The sequence below is a fragment of the Neodiprion fabricii genome, chromosome 4, assembly GCF_021155785.1.
Source record: "Neodiprion fabricii isolate iyNeoFabr1 chromosome 4, iyNeoFabr1.1, whole genome shotgun sequence".
Taxonomy (NCBI): domain Eukaryota; kingdom Metazoa; phylum Arthropoda; class Insecta; order Hymenoptera; family Diprionidae; genus Neodiprion; species Neodiprion fabricii.
In genome coordinates this window covers 27,258,681-27,272,384 of record NC_060242.1, presented here as the reverse complement: position 1 = coordinate 27,272,384, position 13,704 = coordinate 27,258,681, and the positions used below count along the sequence as shown (strand labels likewise).

General features: G+C 34.8%; 1 protein-coding gene and 1 long non-coding RNA gene across 4 annotated transcripts; one reads left to right on the top strand and one right to left on the bottom strand.

Annotated features, from left to right (window-relative positions):
• Positions 1-1,568: 1,568 nt before the first annotated feature.
• LOC124180782 (calmodulin-like protein 11) lies at positions 1,569-13,684 on the bottom strand. 3 transcript variants are annotated; one of them, XM_046566565.1, is made up of 8 exons: positions 8,976-9,328; positions 7,142-7,344; positions 6,836-6,960; positions 6,664-6,750; positions 5,355-5,590; positions 4,884-5,032; positions 3,242-3,430; positions 2,814-3,018 (listed from the first exon to the last, which is right to left on the bottom strand). In XM_046566565.1, the coding sequence occupies exons 3-7, from the start codon at positions 6,944-6,946 to the stop codon at positions 3,252-3,254; spliced, it is 762 nt and encodes a 253-aa protein (XP_046422521.1). In that variant the 5' UTR covers positions 6,947-6,960; positions 7,142-7,344; positions 8,976-9,328; the 3' UTR covers positions 2,814-3,018; positions 3,242-3,251. The 3 variants fall into 3 exon arrangements, with proteins under 3 accessions (XP_046422523.1, XP_046422521.1, XP_046422522.1); XM_046566567.1 differs by lacking the exon at positions 3,242-3,430 and having other exon boundaries at positions 1,569-3,018; positions 8,976-9,332; XM_046566566.1 differs by lacking the exons at positions 7,142-7,344; positions 8,976-9,328 and adding an exon at positions 13,557-13,684.
• Positions 7,898-12,082, top strand: LOC124180785. Its single transcript, XR_006870311.1, has 3 exons — positions 7,898-8,270; positions 11,738-11,909; positions 12,042-12,082. It is a non-coding gene; the product is annotated as an uncharacterized LOC124180785 (long non-coding RNA).
• Positions 13,685-13,704: the final 20 nt, after the last annotated feature.

Sequence of the window (13,704 nt, the reverse complement as noted above, 5' to 3'; positions counted from 1 at the left end):
CTGTTGCAAATACAGCTAAATTTTCAATTTATAATTTCTTATTAACATTTTCAAAACTTCCTAAAATAGGCAGTTGAAAGCAGTGCAATGTATTTTATTCCTAATCAAGCTAGATATATGAACATAAAGTGCCAAAGTTAACAGAGAAGTCTCAAGGAATGAATACGTGCAAGGTGCACCCGTCACCTAACACCTGTAAAGTATCGGTTCACTTCGTTTCACGATATTCACGGCCGCATCAAATTATTTATCAATTATATCATACGAAGGGTTCGATTTCGAGTTAAATTTTGTAGGTAGTATTAAGGCAGGATGATGCGATTTTAGTCTCTTATGCTCAAAATTTCGCCTATGCTGAATTGACTATTTCGAAATGTATGGAAAATTGTCAAATTTTAGACACATCGTACGTTGATTGAAGATATACACATCGTAGAAACAAACACGATGCGTGAACTATGTCGAGCGCGTTCTAGCTTGTCCGCTTTCCATCCACGACTGACGACAGTAACGAGAATTGTCGGACCCTGATTCTAACTTATTTTTCACTCGTGGAAGCGGTGATGAACGCCATCTAGACCAATCAGAAGGCAGTTATGAACGGAAAATCTTTTCAGGAGTGAAATTAAGTCAGATTGCAACCAGTTTGGAGACGGTCGAAAGTACTCGGAAGCTACGACGAATTTCTTTCAAACGGCCTAAACGTTTGAATGAAAAACTGTTGGTTCTGATACAACATAAACATAATTAATTGGCTTACTCGTAATATAAATATAACAATGCATTCTCTATAACATTTTTACTACTGCCTAATGCAATAAAATACGAACTGAACGTAAGTAGACCATACGAATTTTAAAAAATGACTGCATTTGTATCCTAAGAAACGACTCGTAGATTACGAAGATCTATATCTATAAAAGTTTTAAACCTAATCTAATTTATCTTCGGTGAACTCGGAGGTCAGCCTGATGTAGCAATATTTCTGACTTGGATATGATGTAAATTCCGCTGCGTTCCAGTAGAAGAATAACAACTTTTTGTGATTGGGTCAAAACTTTCTGCATAGCGCTTTTCAGAAATTCAATCCAGTTGATTTCTCGGGAAAAGTATGTTTTTCGTAGTAGGCATAGGTTAAGAAAGATCTTGATATAGCCTTACAGTGTTTTCAGTCCTCAAATGAATAATGTAACGTTACAAAAAAAAAATAACACGATGTCAAGGTTAATTAATGCAGAGTGTGGCAAAGTATAGCAGTATCAATCATCGGATTTGAATGACACTTGTAACACAAATCTTCATTCCTAACCATCACTTCCGTTTTAGAGTTTTTAAATGTAGGTACATTATATTTCTAGATGATAGAATTACAAGATTCAAGTAAAAATAAATGATTAGATAAATTAGGGTCATTATAAGATAACAATTACAAATGTTTAGTTTATGCATATTACTAGTTTTGATTGCTATATATAGTATTTATTTTTATTAATAAAACAGAATTGATTCATAATGTAACTAAAAATGCAAATCCACTAATAGAGGTTATGGATAAAGTACAAGAAGGCTCAACTTTTAAAATAATAACGATTTATTTGTATATAAAATATAAAATGTTCACTTGATACGTTCGAACTAGTAATTGTCATTGCTAGTGAGCGATGACAAGTGGGTCGATTTGTAAGTGTTTATTAACACGGATCAAGCGCTACATAGACAGTGCAATATGATAATTATTTTAGTCTTTACTTTTGTCTTACTTCTTATCTTCATTTTCTTCGATATATAAAACGCACAAAAACAATTCACCCACTCATTATAAAATGTTTAACTTGAAATAATCATATCACTTGAAACATTTGCACAACCCAAATTTCTTTGCATACAGTAATTGTTATAAAATACCTGGTCTGTATGCACATCATTATTTACATTTTTTTTCGCGTTCGATCTAGGGTAAATATAAGTTTAAAGAGAAAATTATATAAATATTTGACTATAATATATTCACTTAAGTTATACACTCAGATGGTAACTCGATGTACAAAAGTTCAAAGTATTGTAATTTACGGCGGTGTAATATTACGACAGATCAAAGTGATAATATTTGCTACCCAAAATGGTTTGCCGTTGTACCTGTTAAGGAATTATGATCGTTGATTATGATTCAGTTAATAAACTCTGAAAAGCATAAACAATTTGTACCTCATTGGCACTATACATTCAAAAAAAAATAGAACTGTATAGAGAAGTAAGGAAGATATTTGACTATTTTAAGAGAAAGTTACACAAACCATCCGAATGAGCGAGCCCAGTTGGGATCAGTGATTACTGATTTTTCATTGAGCGATATTTGTTTTCAAAATATTTAACATCTTTTAATGTAATTGTAAGTAATTACGTAATGGATACAAGATGTAGATTATAACAAGAACCATGATCATATATACAGATTGGTCGTTGCTATGTATACCGTAATGTTTTGAACCGCTTATAAAATGTCTAGTATCAGTGCAGTAAACGTGCTGTCTTTGTTTTTCTCAACTAGTACAGTCTTCAATTACATTTTTCATTATTTCAATGTTTTTTGGGCAAAGTTCCGATTTCTCTTGTGTTCCGCGATAATATTGGTTAACCGTTTTTGATTTGTGAATTGTTTATTCGATGAAAAATTATTTTATTTCCAGCAAACGACATGAAAACTTAACCAGCAGTGAAGGGCAACTGCAAACTCCGATATTCCGAGTGAATAAATTATAATTAAAACTAAAACTAAATCTCAATTTATTAAATTCGTCATCAAATTTTTTTTGTTTCATCTTTTGTTCATAATTTTCAAGAATAAACCTATATCATTTTATACGGAATGTGACCTAGTTCAACTGTTTCTGGCTATAAACTCAGACCATGTAATGTACCCGTCATCATCAACATCAGTCGAACTCATAACTGCTTCAACCACGTTCAACAACTGCGCGTCCGTATAGTTTTCTGCCTGCATGCCTTCTTCTTCTGTCTCTAAACACATTCGTCAATAATAAAATTACAATATATCTTACTTGTTATTACTTTGTATGACATTTGGTCAAATGGCAGTGCTGAATTCTTTCTACTAAGCAACATAGAATAACAAACGTAAAATACGGCATGTATGCTTAAAGCTAAGGGTACAGTACAAAATCATTATACACATTATTACGAAGGTATCGTGTACCTGAATCACAACCAACTATGACCTTACCTGAACGAGTTTATGGTCGTCCAGTGGCTGCAGCTTTTTGCTGTGCCTGAATAAATTCAGGGTAATCGATAAAACCATCTTTGTTCGTATCATCCATACCCAAAATTGGGTCAATTAAAGCAACCAGCTCATCATCCTTAAATATTTTTTCCTCAGCATGAGGTGTCCCAGGCTCCTTACTCCCTTGCTCTGTGTACCAGAAACCAACAAAAACACAAAGCAATGCCAGACGTCACTCAAAAGCCAAAGACAAGAACCATCACATAACATTAAAGAACGATTTTATACATCATCACATCATAAATCCAGTATATGGATGCTGCATAAAATATTCACATAAAATTTGTTGCTTTTATAACCTGAGCTCAAGTTTTTCAAATTTCTTCACAATTTTTCGTTACAAACTTCTGTGACAAGAGCAGTACTAAACAAAGGCTGCTCAAACCGTAAATGAATAAGTTTATTGAACCATCTATTAGGATCATATTAATAATCGTATCTTCAGACGAGGTTTGACCAAAATCACCTTATTTCTATCTCAAGAGCTTAGAGGTAATACCTTGAAAGTAATCTATAGAACACACCTTGATTAATAATACGGCCTATAAAAATTGTTCACAAAGTGCAGCATATTAGGAATTAAGCTGTGAACTAGAAAAGACTATTATGGCAGAGCATCTATTATGCGAAATGATTGGAAGCGGGCATCATTCGGATAACCGAACAGTGTGGAAAAAAAGGTAATTCGTTGAGCGTGACAGAATACGTACAGTAATTTTCATTAGTGCCTTAGGCTTCCAGCTAACTTGTTTTCGGTCCAATACAAAATGCGAGCTTGATTCCATACGAATTATGTGACAATGACTGGCGATGGACCTGGCACGAGAGATTGGCAGTTATTTTCACATAATTTGTATAGAATCAAACTCGCATTTTGTTTCAGACCGAAAAGAAGTTAATCGGAAGCCCAAGGCATTAATGAGCATTATTGTACATAAAACATCAGATTCAATATCAGGACTCGCTTTTTTACAGCTCTGCAGGCGAATAAGGACTCTGACTGGAAAACCGAATGCGTTCCAGCTCATATCAGGCAGGCAGCGGAGAGGTACGCCGTGCAAGTTTGACCACACGACGTCGCGCAATAATGTATATAACAGTCTGTTATTCGAAAAAACATAAATTTAAACTGAATAATCTGTTGCATAACTGACAGTTGATTCAACCGAATCATCATTCAGATGATTGACGATTCAATAGAACTAAATCACCATATGGTGGATAATTGATGTTCAAATAATCGACATTCTATTGTATAAGCATTGGTAGAGTTTTTTTCAACATTCCAACAGATTAATTGATTTATTAGCACAGTTTTGATTAATCTGGAATCAATAATTGATTCTAATATGGAGTATTATTGAGAAAGAAAGGATTCATCAAATAATGGAATTAAATAATTTCAGCCACACTGAGACCGGACGCATCTTACATAAGATGCATAATTACATCGTGTATTCGAACGATCCACAGTTGGATCAAGTACTATAGCAAATTTTTATTTTCAAATATGCAAATAAAAACACTATATCCCCTTCACCAAAGTTAGAAAATGACGAACAAAACTAATTGAAGTACATACCATGCCAATGGATGAGAGATTTTATAAGCTCACAACCATCCAATTTGTTATTATTGTCTGCATCATGCATTTTGAAATAATGGAACTGTAACTCCTGATCCGTCATTTTATTTGTGTCCATAGGTATTTCCATGTGCTCTGCTATGTGTCTGATTGCAAAAAAGAGATACCAAATTAAGGTAATATACATTATTCATTCTCTTTCAACTTCTGGATAGAAATTGTTGAAAATAATTCAAGAATTGGCAAGAGCTATTTCTTTGATTAACTACGACAGTACCGAGTATACTCGAAATAAGTGCTGAAAAAATGAAAATAACACATTTAAAGGCTATTATACTTTGATATTATTTTTTCTAAGAATAAATAAATACCGTTACAATAATATTCTGATATTGGAGAGAAAATGGCGAAGTTATATGACTCACACTTCTACTATCAACCTTATGTAAAATTTGCATCTAGACTTACGCCTTTTCGTGCTCAATATTTGCAGCATTGAGAATTTGTCCTGGCTGCGGTACCCCATGGTTATGACCATGTGGCACTTGTTGCTGCTGTTGTTGTTGTTGTTGTTGTTGTTGTTGTTGTTGTTGTTGCGGCTGCTGCTGCTGCTGCTGCTGTGGTACCGGCACATGTTGAACTTGAGGTTGCTGCTGGAGAGGAACTGGTTGTACAGGAACTTGTTGTACTGGTACTTGCTGAAACTATAAAATGGAGTACATTTTGTAGAGAAACTGACAATTCACTCCTTCATGAGATTCTGATGGTACAATCACACAAATCTAGTATAATAATAATTTACACGAGTTTCTCTCGGGGTATTTGAAAATTATATCTGTCCAAAAATTTCGTAAGTCACATATACCTAGAAATCTATGATCCCAAGCAAACTATAGCGAGTAAGTTTTTTAATTCTAGAATGGTAATGGTTGGTGAAAAACACCCCATGCGAACTGAAATTTCCTACCACAAGAGAACAGCTTGCATTTTTGACTCTACCCAAACTAATTTTTAACCACTTTTTTGGATATTATGCAAAAAGTTTTTTGGCCCACGTGATTCTTTATTAAAAAACCAAGAAAATGAGAGTCTATAAGACTCTTAACGATATGATGTACCTGGAAGGTGGGATTTACAAGATTGAGGCGTTTTTTCACCCCCCGTTACTGGAATGGGTAAAAAAAATATTACGTTACTGATCTAGGGTTAAAAGTAGATCAGAGTAAGAAAGGAATTAGTACCTATATGTTAAAAGTAAGCATTGTGACTGGAACCCAAAAATAATGACAAATCCTTGTCAAATTATGCCACGTTATACTTAATCAAACTTATGTGACTTCATTAGCATCACTTGCTTATAACAACACATGACGCGTAAGAGCGTGAGCATAGATCAATCACCTAAATATTTCTTCAAGTAGATAACCCGACATATGCATAACTATAAGAATATGAAATAAATCATACAAAACAAACGGTGGAGAATACTTTATAACGACTGATATAAATATGCAAGTTTTTTTACTCTTCATCGCCTTAGGTGAAAATAAAAGCATGGATTTTAAATCAAAATATGACTTTTGATCATTTTGAGATGTCTTTACATTACATTTCCTCCGAAACAGTTACAGATAAAGACCCAAATTTTGAAGGTATACTTAATCATTACCAAAGATTGAAACCTCTTATTTTCAGCCTGGTTCAATTTCTGGTCACATATTTTACAGTAAATAATTTTGAGCAACCAAACAATGAAAAGTTCTATGTGGTATATCACCTGTTGCTGTTGATGAACTTGTTGTTGGTGGATTTGTTGTTGCTGATGGATTTGTTGCTGCTGATGAACCTGATGCGGCTGTGGTGGCTACAAAGAAGATTTAAGTACATTATCCTGAACAGAAATGTGTCAAAAAAATGAAATGGATACAAGTCAAGTGTCTCTTACAAACCTGTTGATAATGTTGAGGTGGAACTCCCGGTGCAACTCTTTGACCCTGTGCATTAATTCCCATATAACATTGCCCCAATAGTATAACACATATCCACACTAACGAGTTCATTTTTGAGCACTTATCTGGGGAAGAAATAGCAGAGTTAATTTCCCATACAAGGAGAGGGCCCGTCAGAAGTTATCTGACTAACAGCTGGTACATTGATACGAACTGGTGAAGAATATTCGGCCTAATTGTTCACAGCTTTCTAAATGTAGTTACATCGTCAACGTGCAGAATAATGTATGTGGAATGTGTACCTACCTTTTTTATGTTATAATTTGTTCCTAAATATTTCCTAGATGCGTGAATCTTATAAGGTATCTGTTAAGTTGTTGCACACACAACACGTTGCAAATTTATGATTGTGGTTATGTTATGTTGTGCGGTACGTAGTACAGAACATTCGTCATAGGTACTTCACTCTTTAGTCGCTCCATCCTATCGCACAGCGCACTGACGTGGACCTATAAAATGTCCGTACCTAGAGAGGGGGATATTCAAAGGCAGGGTTCAAAGGTATTGGGCATGGGCACAGTCTTATATACAGGTTTGGAAATACCATTGGAGGAGGTATGTCGCTTATTGAAGCAGTTTTTGTGTCACTAGTCGCCACTAGGTTCGTTGCGATCTTATCAATAGCGGCAGCGGGGCCGAGGGGGGGGTCCAACAAGCCGTGGTATTCGCATATATGTATATGGGTATTCGCTCACTACGTTCACTCATCGTATTTATTGAGGTTATTGTTATCCTGGTAACCACCCCTGACACGCGCTACTAAAAGTGGTTCGCAAAATGTCCCTCGATTCTGCCACCAATTTCTACCACTAGTGGCGCTAGTAGTTACCTGACGAGCTTGCACGCGGTCAGCGAGGGCAGCGAGCGTGTCAGACGTCTACTAGCGCCAGGTAGAGGAACTAAATAACGGGGACAAGACGCGTACAATTTTTTAGTATACGAGCAGTGGTGAGGCCCGTATTCATAGTCAGTTCTCAAATTTAAGCACGGTCTTAAGTCCTCGTTTACTATGACTTGAGATAGGACTTCAGGGTCTGAAGACCGTGCTTAAATTTAAGAACTGACTATGAATACGGGCCTGAGTGTCAACTGGTAACTAAACCGCAGCGACAACTGGTGGTGCCGCTAGAATCGAAATTTGCACTCGCTAAGCGACACGAATAATCGTGGCTTCCATAGGAGTTTTCAGACCTGTATACATATAAGACCGTGGGCATGGGGACTACGACATAGATATATATATACATTCAGTGGTGAATACCCTTTTTGTTAGATTTAAGAAGGCGGACGGTGAACCGGTGCAGTCAGTGCGATCGCCACGTCGTAATTTGTGAAAGATCTTTATGAAGTACATTTTATCACTATTCAAGCCGAGGTAAATTACTCGTAAGATCATTCGATCCTTTGCACTACAAATTAAATTCATTATATAGCTAGTTTTGGTGCGTGTAAGTTATAAGTATATGCGATATTGCAACTGACGAAGTTCTGATCAGGTCTGACAATTATTTAGCCCACTCTTGTTTGTAGAATATGAAGTCATATCCAAAGTCTGATCCAACCAAGAAAACCATAAAACTGAAACTAGCAGCCACGGTTAGTAGCAAAACACGTTTAATTTTTTGAGAATAGAAAAATTCAGTTTACTTTTATGCTCACAATTCTATATAAGTTTTAGGGGTCAAATGTATTTCACAAAATTTTGATTTTTGGACTTCACTACCTCATTCGAATAAATATAAAAATGTTTCGCTGCTAATTCTAGCTGCTGACTTCAGCCTCATGGGAAAACCTAACAAGAAGGATAGGAATTCTCGACCTCGTATATAATCTGTTATTGAATCTTGGTGATCGGTCAATTATGTAAACGTATTTTTTGTTAACGTTTCGGCCCGGATATGGGCCCTCCTCAGAACGATTTATTTATTTAACTGTCAAGAACAACATAAATTTTTTATAAGAAAAGTGCAATCAGACAATAAATACTGTAGATGTAATACTCTTAGGGCTATTATGTATTATTGGTTAGTGAGTACATTTTGATTAATTCAAAAAAAGGTAGACTTAGAGTGTTATTTACCTTTTTATAGTAAGCGGACTAAGATACAGTCGAATTCATAATTTACAGTTTGCGGAGACAATGTTCTTTGAGTAACGGTAGTCATTGTCACCTCCTCTGGTTGTTTAACATGTAGGAGTTACAAGTTGGAAGTCAATAATTAAAAAGATTAAAAAACTATGTATCTTCACAGTCTATATGTCATTGTATTAAAAGGTTTTCAAGAAGGTCTTTTTAGCAGTAAAATTAGTTTGCACAATGTCCAAGAAGTGGATCTGGGATCTTTATGACTATGTTCTCCATGTCTAACAAAAATTATTTTTGGTTGAACCGATTGGGTCAACTGGTGAATAACGACTGATGGGAGAAACAATTATGATCCAGAGTGAAGGTGAACCAAATATAAACAAATATACAGAAAAAACAAAAGAATTATTATGTGAAAAAATTATGTAAAAAAACTGTGCTATGGAGACACTAATTTTATGTGTCTGGTTAAGGTTAAACAATATGTGGTGTGTGGGCGGAGATTAGCGGTTTGTAAATATTACTTAAATGTTCAACATCTTGTCTAAGATTAACGGAATTAGTGTGTCCTACAATATTGCACATTTCTAGTAATAGCCTTTTATAATAATTAGGTTCTTCACAAAGGATGTTTGTATTGTCGTAGCTAAAAGTATGTTGTTTATTGGTCATATGTTTTGTTAGAGCAGTGTGACGTTCTTCAATCTCATGTACATTGCGTTGATGTTCTTTGATTCTGGTGTTTAGATGGCGGCCAGTTTGTCCGATATAAACTTGGTTGCAATCATTGCAAGGTATTTTATACACAACATTGGATCGTTTGCCCTTGGGGATCCTATCTTTTCCTGTGTCAAAGACTATTTGTAAGTCTTTTGAATTTTTTCCCACAAACTTGACATTATGTTTGGTAAATAGACGGTTCAATGACTCAGAGAGATCGATACATATGGGATGGGAATAAATGTAGTGGCAAGTCTATTGTTGTCGTCTGCGGGAGCAGAGTCAATATTATTGTCAAGTAAGTTGTTGATATGGGAGCTCTCTTATTTATATGTTTGTGTAATAGGCCATGAGGATAATCGTTCCATCTTAGTATATTATATATGAGTGACAGATTTTTTTCGTGGAATTCTGTACTTGAAAGTTTGATGGCTCGGTCAACTAGGTTAAAGATGGTGCCTATCTTGTAGGACATCGGGTGGTGGGAATTAAAATTCAAATATCTTTGAGACCCGGTTTTTTTGTGGAACCAATCTGTTTTGCTTTTATTGTTGTTGTGTATCAGCAATAAATCTAGGAAATTGATGGTGTTATTATCTTCTATTTCAATAGTGAATTGTAGTCGTGGATGATACTGGTTGAAAATATTCGTTGTGTAATCTATTTTTTCTTTAGGGACTGCAGTTAGAATATCGTCAACATATCGGAAATAGAAGGGTAAATCAAAATCTAGATTGCTAATGCATGACGTTTCTAAGTCTTCCATGACAAGATCTGACAGGATTGGAGAGAGAGGGGATCCCATGGGCAACCCGAATTGTTGTGCATATGTGTCATTGTTAAATTTGAAGATTGCCGAATCAAAACAAATTTTTAAAGCTTTATCTAGTTCACTAAGTGGAATTGGGATCTTTTTTTCTAGAGAGGCCCAACGGTTGTTTACTGCGTGCATAGCAAAGTCTGTCGGAACGTTGGTGAAAAGAGATATTACATCTAGCGATATTAAAGTGTAGTTGTCTGAAATAATCAATGTTTTTATTGTTTCAACTAAAGTAAAGCTGTCTTTAACTCTGGAGGTGGGAGGGGTGATATTTGTGGTGAGCCATGAATTAATTAACTTGGATAAGGAATAAGTCAGGCTATTGACAAAGGAGACTATAATTCTTAATGGGACTTCTTCTTTGTGGATTTTAGGTAGCCCATATGCACCTGGGGGGACATTATTGTAGGTAGAAATGCTTCTGTGTAAGTTTTTGTTTATTAATTTGGAGTTGAACCAATTGAACGTGAGTTTGTTCACCCTAGTTTGTAGGGAGTTGCAAAAGTCGTATTTAGCAATTCTGTAGGTATTAGTGTCCGAATTTATACATAATTGACCGATCACCAAGATTCAATAACAAAACCTAACAAGCGTGTGACTAAACTGAATAAGCACATGTACACACATACTCATGCCTACAGGCGAATTTTTAATTTTGTATAAGAATTTAGATTCTAGGATTTAGTTGATTGTGAAGTTTTATTTTAACTTTTTCGATGTACCAGCTGCCAAATATCTTGAATACATTGTTTTCTCAATTTGTGGCAGTCCTGACATTGTCCAGTATTATTTCGCCGCAATTCTTCCATTTTAAGGATCATTCTTTAACTAGTGATCCAAAAAAATACCTGATTGGTTTTGAGAATCAGGTCACAAAAAGTCACTTTGGTGTCCGACATGTTTTGTCAAAAAAAAGAGCAAGTAAAAAAAAAAAAAAATAGCTTATGGTTCACTCTCAAGTCTTTGGTGTGATACATTTTTTAAATTATCTGTGTTTCATTGTCAATTTGTCCTATTAATATATTATACATATCTTCAGTCAATGTTGGCAATTTTCTAGTTCCAAAACTTATGAACTATTTCTGACAATATAACTATATCTAATCAATAGATTCACATTGAAAACTGTTCTCACTCATTTGAATGCATATGCTTTCCCCCTCACTCATCTTTGTAATGTCTTTGTTGACTTAACGTTAATATATCATGTTATAAGATCATGGAGATTACGACACGGGAACTTTTGTGGGAAGTATCAAAACTACCTCAGCTTACACATGTTCGCGTTGACTTATATAGAAACTTCTCAAGAATCCTAAATATTGGAACATCAGCGCTGATTAGTGGAATAATTGGTGCTACAATCAACCCTATTGGACTAGTAATTGGTATAAGATTGTCATTTATCATCAATTATATTTCAACTAAGACGAAAGCTTATTTAATAATTATATTGCGTTTCTTTTACCTCAAATTACTTTCAAATTTACTGCTTTCATTCCACTTATTTCATTTTCCAGGAGCCATAATTGGAGGAGGATCAGCAGCTTACTTTACGAAAGAAAAATCTCAATTAATTCCTGACTTAATTATGATGAAATTCACAGAAAATCAAAAATGTGAGCTTGCTGTACGAATCCGTGGAAGCCTACAGTCGATTAAATTACTAACTAGCGATGATTTTGAATTCTTGGTCGCTCAAAACCCAGGTCTCTCCAAAGTTGTAGCTGAGACTGTAACTGATTACATAGAATCCCAAAATATGAAAGTTATGAAATTCAGTATGACACAAGTCTGATAACTACACCCATGGGACAATTTAACTGAAAAATCAGAAGGTACACTAAGTTAATAGATATTTATAAAAGTGAAATCGTTTTCCGAGACGCACACAACGAATTGTCTGAATTTTTCATTTCCGAGTGAATTTAATGGAATATGCATCATATTCTATTTAAACCTTAAACATATGCTGTAAGATCTAAATCGAACAGACGAATAGCATTGATTTTATTATTTTTAAGTTTTGTACTAGCTAATGAGTCACTTTAGTTGTAAATACTATTAATCACGTAACTTGCTTTACATGTATTATACATATACAACATGAATATTATCATATGCACCATTTGTACAGTATACATGAGTTTTAGTGCAAGTGTAAAATAGTAGGAGAATGTTATATATTTTTATGGCCCTGTAATTTCACACGTGTTATATAGCTTTTATAGCCGCGTGCTATAAAATTGAACAAAAATTTCCATTGTTAGAATTGACTGAATCATTTCAATCACGAATTGGATATTGAGTAGTTAGTTTCTCTCATCTCAATACAATTTTTACCAGATATATGTATAAAATATACATCACATACCACTAAAAAGTATTTTATCACATTTTACATCTATACTAGAAAATAAGAGTATGTATATCCATCATATCTATACCTGTATGATAATTGTAAAGGTTAGAATTTTATACGATATATATAATAATCTACCGTAGTAACTTAATCAACAATATTTAGTCGTGAAAAAGAGTGTCTAACCATAAACTGATTGTAATACTTACTCATTTATTGGAAACAAATTTCAATTTTTTACCATTCAGCAAAGTGTTGATTTTTTTCATATACTTTCGATCCAAAAAAAATCTTAGTATCTTCAAATAAAATAACTGTCTTACAAATAAATATACAAACTTCCAGATACCAATATTTGTTGAAGTTGAGAATAGACTTTTCGAATTAGACTTGGACCGTTCAAAATAGGCGCTCCGGAAACGGAAAAACAAGCAACGCGCGCTGCGTGCGCGCTCACAGGTACAGCTGGTGGTCCACTCTAGTGGTAAGTACAGTAAAATAAATTTTGGTTTCGGTGACGTTATTGCACACTGGACATGATGTGATTTTGTAATACATTATGCTGTGCTGTACTCCTGACATTAGGGTAGTACCTATTCTACGATCGAAACCCGATGCAACCGTTCTATCGCAACTGTGTTTTAAGGAAATTTAATACATGGGTACGTCTTACCTAGGGAGAGGGATGCTTTTGTTAGCCTGATGCGCTCTGCTGGTAAGGATCGGGTGACAAGGCCAAAACAGCACGCAACAACATACTTCGTGAGATATCTAATGCTTTACTTTACCAGCTATGCGTTCTGTTACATTTTGGTTTAATC

Bases quoted from the DNA above. Each gene is read 5' to 3' on its own strand.
- LOC124180782 (XM_046566566.1), bottom strand. From the start codon at position 6,946: ATGAACTCGTTAGTGTGGATATGTGTTATACTATTGGGGCAATGTTAT. The intron at 6,751-6,835 runs GTTTGTAAGAGA...TCTTCTTTGTAG, and splicing joins CACCTCAACATTATCAACAG to CCACCACAGCCGCATCAGGT. The intron at 5,591-6,663 runs GTGATATACCAC...TCCATTTTATAG, and splicing joins AAGTTCATCAACAGCAACAG to TTTCAGCAAGTACCAGTACA.